This window comes from Aphis gossypii, chromosome 2 (assembly GCF_020184175.1).
Source record: "Aphis gossypii isolate Hap1 chromosome 2, ASM2018417v2, whole genome shotgun sequence".
NCBI classification, from domain to species: Eukaryota; Metazoa; Arthropoda; class Insecta; order Hemiptera; family Aphididae; genus Aphis; species Aphis gossypii.
The window spans coordinates 82,610,398-82,620,680 of record NC_065531.1 but is presented as its reverse complement, the minus strand read 5'-3'; the positions used below and the strand labels follow the sequence as shown (position 1 = coordinate 82,620,680).

Sequence of the window (10,283 nt, the reverse complement as noted above, 5' to 3'; positions counted from 1 at the left end):
CCACTTCGTTGTACATCAGCATATGTATTACTTCCATATTAATTGGTTATAGATAAAAACATAATAATAGGATTATTATAATATGTTAGTATGTTTAGCCGTTTAGGCGCGGTTACGCTGCAGTTGAAGTGTACCTATATATACGTTGAAACTTGTAATTGAGAGCTTATTACGTTTATTTCACTTGGTATAGTTATATAAATTTAAACGTTAAATTTAAATTTCTTATCATTACTATTAATTTGAAAACAACTTTCTATTTTAAAATGTCGAAAGTTCCTTCTGTAAATATGTCTAATTATGACAAACAAGGGTGTCTTGATGAGATGTTTAAAGTTCAAGCAAACACTACCCCAAATGCAGTTGCCGTAATTAATGTTGATGGCTCAATGGTTAGTTCAGTTGTTAATATAGTTTATATGAAATACATTTAATATGATGAATTGTTATTTAAATTTAAGGTCACATTTAAAGAATTAGATGAAATGACAGATGTATTGGCGGCAAAACTAAAGAGCATTGGTGTTACCAAAAACACGATGGTTGGTATCATGATGGAACGTTGCCTTGAGTATACTATTAGTTACATTGCTATTCATAAAGCTGGTACTTACGTTATTATAGTGACATTTATTATTTGTTTATTCTTTGTAACTTTATAAGTAAAGGTTTGATACAAATTATATATTTAAAATTTTTAAAACCGTATAGGGGGCGCATGTTTAATCTTGGAGGTATCTTATCCATTACCACTTCTTCATTCGGTTTTAGAGGATTCGACTCCCAAAGCAATTCTTACTAAAGAATTCTTTGAAAGTCGATTTAAAGAACAGCAACTAATTTTCTTGGATATTGGTTGGTACGATAGTTTGAAAACATCAGTGGATAGATCACTTCTTGAGAAAAAACCAAATGAACTCGATGACATGGCTCTTGTAGTGTTCTCATCTGGCACAACTGGAAAACCAAAGGGTATGTTTCGCTATAAATTTATAATACTTTTAATCATAGCTAAATAGGAATATGTGTAAAATATTTAAATTAATTAATTTTTTTTATTATTATTTCTATATATACCCCTAAATAAGCTTTTAAACTTTTAGTTTATACTGTTTAGACAACAAATATATACATATATTAAAGACTATTAGAACTAATTAATTGTCAACTGATTAATTTATCACTGACTTTAAAAAATATGAAAATAAAAAACTACTAGATCAAAATTTCCTTACCAAATTTTGTAAATATTTATAGTTACCTAATTTAAATAGTTTGGTTAAAAGATGCAAATGTATAATCGTGTAGTACTCTTTTGCTACAGATTTAGTAAATTTTAATGTATTTATTGTATAATTATATGGCTCTATGAAACAAATATAAAAAATATTCAAATTAGTATAATTAAATTTTAAAGGTATTCAATGTCCTCATCGTGGTGCTGTATATTCATTTACGTGGAGACATAAAGCATATCCTTACGAGGATGATGACAGAGAAGCTTGTAATGTATTTTTCATCTGGGAAATGATTAGACCATTACTTAAAGGTAATTATAATTTTTTTTTTATTAAACAATTGGTACTTAATGGTACTTATGATATTTTTAAAATATAATTCAACAATGATTAGGGTTGGGTTGTATCTTTTGTATAATCCAATATGGCAGTATGTACCTATAGATATCTATAATATGTTATTATTATTAGACATTACTGCGTATTAGGTTTAAATATTTTTTATTTAAAAATAATTAATAAAACATAAAGAGCAAATATATTTTTTTAGCCATATGCCTATGAACTATATGAATTATGAATACATATTTTATAAGTTTTATAAATTAGCTTATACTATTTACGATATGATTATAAATTTTATTATAATTATAATATAATATAATATACTGACAGAATATCTAAAATAACATAAAATATTATGTATATTTTTATGTTTGCTTTTATTGATTTTTATATTAATTTTATACTTATTACACTCTTCTTATCTACTATGTATAATATATGCAATTATATTTATAGGACTTCCAATGTATATAATTCCCGATGATGCGATTTACGATCCGCCAAGATTACTAGTGTTTTTACGAAAAAATAAAATAACAAGAATGTTATTCACACCATCTCTTTTGCAAACAGTTCTCGATTACAAAGGTATAAATGTACCCGAAGGATTCAAAACACTTAAGTAAATTATTAATATTTAATCAAATATTAAAAAACTATATTATTTAATGTTCATAATATTAAAATGTTTCTTTTAATTTGTAATTAAATGTTATTTTTATTTATCAGACAAATTTGGATATGTGGGGAAGTAATGACATCTTCTTTAAGAGACAGGATGGAAAAAATTGCTCCGTGGGTTAAAATGTTTAATTTTTATAGTGTGTCAGAATGTCATGACGTGACTTGTGCTGGTAACTAACTATTAAATAGATATTTATATTTATTATATTTTAATATTCATTATCTAATACTTTACAGATATTTCAAAAGCAAGTGACTTAGAACCAAGCAAGTTTTCTCCCGTTGGTGCACCTTTGCCTGGTGTTCACATATTAATAATGGATAACGAATACAAAGTTAAAAACATAGGAATATCAGGCGAGGTAAAGTTATATTATATTCGGTTGAATAATCTTCTTCATTAATCTCACTAGTTCTTCGATAGTAACCGTTTTAATATTACGATTATGTATCTATATACATAGATTTACGTCGGAGGACCTACACTTGCAATTGGATATTTAAATCGCCCTGAATTAAATACTTTAAGATTCATTAAAAGACCCAGTACAGTGCCAAAAGAATTTGGTGATCGATTATACAAAACTGGAGATTGGGGTTATTTAAGATCGGACGGAAGTTTAGAGATTTGTGGACGTTGTGATACTATGGTTAAAATTAGAGGCTATACTGTTGAACTACAGGTTAGTGTTTATAGTATATAAAATTATAAAATAAACTTTCATATAGTGTCATTATTCATTCAAAGACTAAATAGACATATTATATACAGTATACAAGACATATATACGAGTATAGCAAACACGCGCTTGTTTGTCATAAAAAAGTATAAAATAAATTTATTGAATTACTTTCTCTAAATTATGATTTATGATTATGATAATTTTTGTATAGCCATCACATACGAGTATATTATTTAATTTATTTAATCATAGATATCTACATATTTTGTTAATAATATCTAAATAAATATATGACTATAATTTATATATTTTTTGCATTATATGCATTCATAAAAGACTTAAGTTACTAATTTTTTAACTTTATAATACTTAATTTTATAGGCTATTGAAGCTACTATTTTAAGTGAACCTGAAGTAAACTCTGTGTGTGTCTTATCCATCGGAGAAGAAGGCACTGACAAGTATTTAATAGGTTATGTTGTATTAGAAGATGAAGCAAAGTTATCGGCATCATCATTAAAACAAAGATTGAAACTTAAATTACCTTTTTACATGGTTCCACCATATTTCTTCTTCTTAGATAGGTTTGTATTAAACATATAGTATAGGGGTGATTCGTGCCCATTGTTATTAATTTATAATTTTTATAATAACAAATAAGCAATGGATTATGTATTACAACTTAAATTATCTGAAGAAAGAGAAAATACCTAGTTTATTAATTTTAAGATCATTTTTTATTTTATTCGTGAACACATCTATATGTGTCTTCAACTAGTTCAACTCTTGGGTATGTGGTAAAAATATTCCAATATAGATTCAAACAACATCTCATAAATAACAATATTATCTTCAAGTTAATAAAAATGTTATGATTTTCTCAATTGTTTCACTGTAATTAATATAATAATATACAATAAAAATCTATTTTTCGGGTGCTAAAAATATACCAATGTGTAAACTAGGTCCTGATTTTTCGTAGTCAGAACATTAACACTAACTATAGATAATTTTTAAATACTTATTAAAGTATTACAATAACATATAAATAACAATTATCTATAATAAGATTAAATATTATAATTTATAAAAAATTTAAATACTTTTTAATTATAACTGAAATATAGATTGCCAGTTGTGGAAGCTTCTGGTAAATTGGATAAGTCAGTTTTACCAAAAATTACCTTGGATAAGTCAAATGGTATTTTAGTTGAAAACTGGAAAACACAAACAGAAAAAACTGTGGCTACTATATTTTGTAAAGCTCTAAAAACGTATAGCCTCGATGTTGAAGATAATTTTTTCGAAAATGGCGGGTAAGTAGAAAATAATTTATTAGAGTATTTTTATAATAGGCAGACAGGTGTTACCTATATTAGGTAGGTACTCATGTAGTCATTAAAAATCTATATTGTATAAAATTTGATAATTTGTGATTAGGTCATCAATCATCATCATATTCAAAACATAAATATTTTTTTAAATTTCTAACAAACTTACTGATTAGTTATTAATCATTATGTCATGATGTCAAATTTCTGTTTTATTAATCGATTAGGTACAATAAAATACAATTAATATATCTACATTGGCTACATTCAATGCTTATCAAATACAAATTAAAAACCATCATGAGAGATTGGATAGCTACCTAGCAAATGTTTTTAATTCGAAGATTTAATTATTACTTATTAGTTATTAAATATTATTTGCCTAGTGGCGCAATTAATAAGTCCCCTGAACCGTCTTAAGATCAAAATTTTCTTTTTGACTTAATCAACACAAATTTATTAAATAAAACATTTTATCTATTTCACTTTGTGCGTGTCACATTTTGTTAGTAACAAACTAACAAACCAATAGGCAATAATGAATAAACCATAGAGAAGTATAATTTAATAGGTACGTAATAAATGAACAAACTAACACAGTTATAGAATATAGATAGGTAACAAGTATACTATCTATTTTGTCTATGGTCTATCTAATATAATATTATATTATTATCTATAGCCTGGTTAAAAGGCTCAAGCCCCTCCCCCGAGGTTTATGAGTTAATTGCATCAGTTACCAGTGTCAGTGTGCCACTGCCACTGTCTCTATTCTATTCAGTATTCAGTACTCTATCACATTCATGAGCATAGATCATTTCCCTATTAATTCCTATTACCTACTTATTATAGGACATAGTGACATACCAATTATTGTAATAGGTATATTCATAGAAAAAAGATTATTATACATAGGTACCTAGGTACATTTAATAGTAGGTAGGTAAAACTTTTATTACCAATTTTATTCATACAAATATTATGTTGTTACTGGTGAGACTTGGTTATTACATATTATAAACTCCTTCAAATTATTTTTAATTAACTATTATTTTTAATTTTAGGCATTCATTATTAGCAGCTAGTGTAATAGGTGAATTAAATAGTACATTTGGAACTCAATTGCGCGTTCACGATTTATTTCTAAATCCTAATGTTAAAGCAATGGCATCACTATTAGATCAAAACATATCTGCATCAAATGAAATTAATTTGATGGAAGAATTAAATAATCTTGTCGATGATTCTACCATGTAATGTATATAGATTCTTGATTGAATATAAATAAATATAGTAACATTTCATAACTAACATTTTATACCTACATTTCTAGCTCAGATAAAATGATAAGATGGTTTTGGAGAGCTGTAAATTTAAATAAAAATAAATTTACTAATGGTAATGTACTCCTTACTGGAGCAACAGGATTTGTCGGTGCATTTATTTTGCAAAAGTTACTGCAAACTCAAGTAATTATTATTTATATGCCAATATTAATTATTTATTGCTATATTTTTACAAGTACCTACTCTACCAATGTTTTATTTAGGTAAACATATTTTGCTTGATAAGAGATTCAGCAGAATTCAAACCTTTGGAAAAGCTTGAACAGACAATGAAAAAATATAATATAAATGTTGGTTCTTCAAATAGCCCATTTTATTCTAAAGTTGTTGTTTTAAAAGGTACCTATATACATTTTAAATTGAAAATTTGTCTACCATAATGTTATAATAATAGGTAGGTATATAAATTTATATAGATTATACATATAAATGTGCATATATTAAGGCATCATAAGCAATCCTGGATTCTGAAAATTTTCATCCTAGGGCAAGTTTTATTCCCAGGTTTCATGTTTAAGATATAAATGATAATTTTTAAAAATTAACATCATATTATATACGGTTTACCTACATTTTATGTAGGTACCATAAATAATTAATAATGTGCAAATGTTATATAATATATAGAAAATTAGTATTGAATATACTCACAAATAAATACAGAATGAACTCTGCTTCAAAATAATTAAGTAGGTATCCAACTATTATATGTGTAATAGCTATTAGCTATAATCTATAATACCTACCTATTACCTATCTATTTCTTTTAGTTATATTATTTACTGACTAGTGATTTTTTAATAAAATTATTTTATAGCTTAATCTAACCTAAACTTAATAGATTTTTTTGCTCATAAAAATCTATATAATGTTTCAAGTATTAGTAGGTAGTTAAACTTTGTATGTTGTATCTATTATATATTTATAAATTACTTAAATGGTTTAACTATATTTTAGGTGATGTATCTTTATTACAATTTGGAATGTCAGATGATGATTATGAAGCAATATGTTATGATATTGATTATGTTATACATGCAGCTGCTCAAGTTAATTTATCATATCCATTTGGAGCATTGTATAAAAATAATGTCATAGGTACCAAAAATATAATACAATTTTGTATGGACGGTAAAATAAAACCACTATATCATATTAGGTTAGTTATATTATTATTATTAATTTAAAATATTAACATAGTTTTAAGTTTGTAACAAACGGTAAATTGCATCTTTGATTTATATATATTTAAAAAAAAATAATTTTCGTATCATATATTATATTTATTTTCAATGAACCTTCTAAGAAAATGAAAATGAAATACAAAATTTAAACTTAATTGATTATTATTATTTATTAATAATAAAAATCAGTTATTTTAATAAATTTAAAGACTATGATAATGATTTACATAAATACATTTTTGTGTTAAAAATGAAATATAAAAAAAAGTTGTGTAATGATATAAACATTAATATAAAAGAAATAACTACAATATTTATAATGTCTTGTTAATAAAAAATAATACAATATTAAAGCATAAAAACATTTTCAAATTAAATAAAAATAATAAATGTATTGTCACGTTTTTAGCTCATCGGCTGTTTTTCCTCAAGGGCTTAAAGATGTTTCAGAGTATGATAACCCTGAAAACTGGGCACCATTTCTCAAAAGTGGTTACGGGCAAACTAAGTGGCTAGCTGAACAGTTAATTTTGAATGCTATTAAAAAAGGATTACCAGCATCAATATTTAGATGTGGAAACATAAGTGGAAGTAGATTAATACCAAGCTGGAATTCTGCAGATTTTACTTTATTTGTAATACAAGGAGTATTATATACAAATACATATCCTGATATAAATTGGAAGGTAAATATTATATTATTAAGCATAGGATATTTAAGATATTTTAGATGAGCCTATAAAAGTATAAATGATAAAAAATACAAATAATATGCAAAATTACCTACAGATTGAACTAACTCCGGTTGATTTTGTTGCAAATACTATTGTGGAGCTGGCACAAAATTTAAATGAGTCCTCAGGAAAAATCTATCATTTAGTTAATGATACATTTGATTCAAAGTATGTATTATGTTTTGAAATGGTATTTATATTAATAATATATTATTGATTTTTTTGTAGATATTTATGGGAAGTAATGAAGGACATTGGATATAACTTAAAAAGTGTATCTTATGAAAAATGGTCAGAAATAATTGAAAACAATTCAAATCGTCAACCTCAATTAGCTTCTCTTACTTATTTATTAAATTCATCTGTAGAAGATAATAATTATTTAGAGAATGAGTTGACGGTGAAAAAAACAAATGTCGAATCGTATTTAACTTCTGCCAATTTAGAGTATCCAATTTTAGACAGTAAAGAGTGCCGTAGAATTCTAGAAACATTAGTCAATTTAAATTTAATTCCCCAACCAGTCCTAACTGAAGGTAATATAAATGTATTATATTAATAGTAAATAAGTTAATTAAAATACATTTTTAAATCTTTTAATTATATAAATTATTATACAATATACTTGTTTATTTAGATTCAGTTAAATTATTAACAACACAAGTTTTACCTTTAAAGTCAAAAGTTGTATTTATTACCGGAGCTTCTTCAGGAATTGGCTATGAAATAACTAAAAAGTTAGCATTAGCTGGAGCTATAGTGATTCCAACTGGTAGACGAATTAATCGTTTGATGGAATTAAAAAAGAAGATCATTTCTAGTGGTGTAACCAACAAAAACATAGTTTTTCCATATGAAATGGATGTTACCGATCCAATTAATGTACATTCAATTATTTAGGTCATATATTACTTTATAAATTGATTTTATAAATATTATTTATTTATAAAGGTTAAAACAGTGGTTAGAAATGTCGAAGAATCAATTGGCCCAATCGATGTAATGATTATAAATGCAGGAGTTATGTTTTATACAACATTTGACAAATGTAAAATGGATGAATGGAATGAAATGGTACAAGTGAATTGTAACGGTATGTTAAATTGTCTTGGAGCTGTTCTTCCTACTATGACATTAAGAAATTCTGGCCATATTGTAAATATAACATCAAATGCTGGCCGAAGAGTAAGTTATTAACTCAAAACTAGTATAATTATATACATAGTTTAATCAAAAAAAATATATATATATTATAAAATATTGGCATTTCAGTCATTTCCAGGTTTAGGAGTATACTCAGGAACAAAATTTTTCATGGAGGGAATAGCTAGTGCATTAAGAACTGAGATGACTGAACATAATATAAAAGTCACCTGTATTCAACCTGGAGACGTTAAAACTGAGTTATTACATAAGACTAGTGATTTTGAGGTAAAAATAGATTCCTGAATTTCGATACAATTATGATATTATATTTCAAATACTATTGCAGTATTGCACAATATATATATAAATATTTTTTCTTAACCACCAATACTATTTTATTACCTATAAAATATTTTTTTAATTTTAGGCTTTAAAACGATATGACTGCAGCTCTAATAATGAAATCCTCGAGCCATCAAATATTGCAGAAGCTGTTTTATTCGCTGTTACACAACCATCATTTTGTGCTGTTAATGAAATTCTAATTGAACCAAAAATGCTCCCAATTTAAATATTCAATATTACAGTTCCATTTTTCAAAAAAAGAAGGATAATATGTATTCAGTTTTTTTTTTTATTATTTAGTAACATTATATTACATTTTATATTTTTTTATTGTTTTGAATAAATATATTTATTTTTTAATGGATTAAATTATCCACACTTAAAATATCTAACATAATTAGTAGGTATTCATTTTTATAAAAGATGAGAAAAAGGATTGCATTATAACTACTCCAGATGAGTATACTAATTAATATGTAATGATATAAATTTAGATGTTATATCTGTTGAAAGTCGTATTTTCGTGCAATTAGACCAATAAGCGGAAGAAAAATTTATCCATCGTAGTAACAAAAGTCCGATTTTAATTTTGAAAACATATTTGAATTCTTTCATCTTTTTTCTAGGTTTTGTAGGAAAACATTTTTTTTTTTACTAATTCTAAATTAAAGTGAATTTTGAAAAAAAATTGTAGGTATAATATATATAAATATAATTAATTTGTTATTATAGTAGTATAGTAATTAAACAACACAAAATATCGAAAATCCATTTCCTACAAAACGTAGAAAAGAGTTTAAAGAATTCAAATATGTTTTTAAAATTAAAATCGGGCTTTTGGTATTGGGTGAATTTTTCTTCCGCTTTTTGGGATTATCATGTAAAAAACGTTTTTATCGCAAAATTTAGTAACATGTGACTGCGCGTATGTACGTTACTGATTTCCAAAAATGTTAGCCGTAGTCCATAATATCTTTAATTACATAAAGCGTTTGGGGAAACTCGCAATCACACACACTAATGATCAGTGACAAGTCACAACACACACAGTTACACTTAAATCACGAAGGATATCGAATATTGCCTAAATACGACCCCTTAAAAATGTTCGCTTTTTTTTATTGATTATTCTTTATCTTCAATCTTGTACAGTTGTGCTTAGATTGCATTATAAATGCTTGGTGCCTGATATGTAATGTGATGCAACCGAACTTACAAAAATTCTTATCGCTAGTTTTACGAAAAAC

The 10,283-nt window shown here is 25.6% G+C and overlaps 1 protein-coding gene across 2 annotated transcripts; it reads left to right on the top strand.

The window, feature by feature from the left end:
* Positions 1-115: 115 nt before the first annotated feature.
* Positions 116-9,396, top strand: LOC114119399 (uncharacterized). 2 transcript variants are annotated; one of them, XM_027980939.2, is made up of 21 exons: positions 116-392; positions 462-606; positions 712-972; positions 1,418-1,549; positions 2,040-2,205; positions 2,313-2,437; positions 2,505-2,629; positions 2,732-2,950; positions 3,332-3,534; positions 4,078-4,266; positions 5,346-5,534; positions 5,615-5,750; positions 5,831-5,966; positions 6,585-6,786; positions 7,221-7,497; positions 7,601-7,713; positions 7,774-8,081; positions 8,183-8,427; positions 8,497-8,730; positions 8,818-8,976; positions 9,119-9,396. In XM_027980939.2, exons 1-21 carry the CDS (start codon positions 267-269, stop codon positions 9,260-9,262), a joined length of 3,834 nt encoding a protein of 1,277 aa, XP_027836740.2. In that variant the 5' UTR covers positions 116-266; the 3' UTR covers positions 9,263-9,396. The 2 variants fall into 2 exon arrangements, with proteins under 2 accessions (XP_027836740.2, XP_050057880.1); XM_050201923.1 differs by lacking the exon at positions 116-392 and having other exon boundaries at positions 484-542.
* The last annotated feature ends 887 nt before the right edge of the window (positions 9,397-10,283 follow it).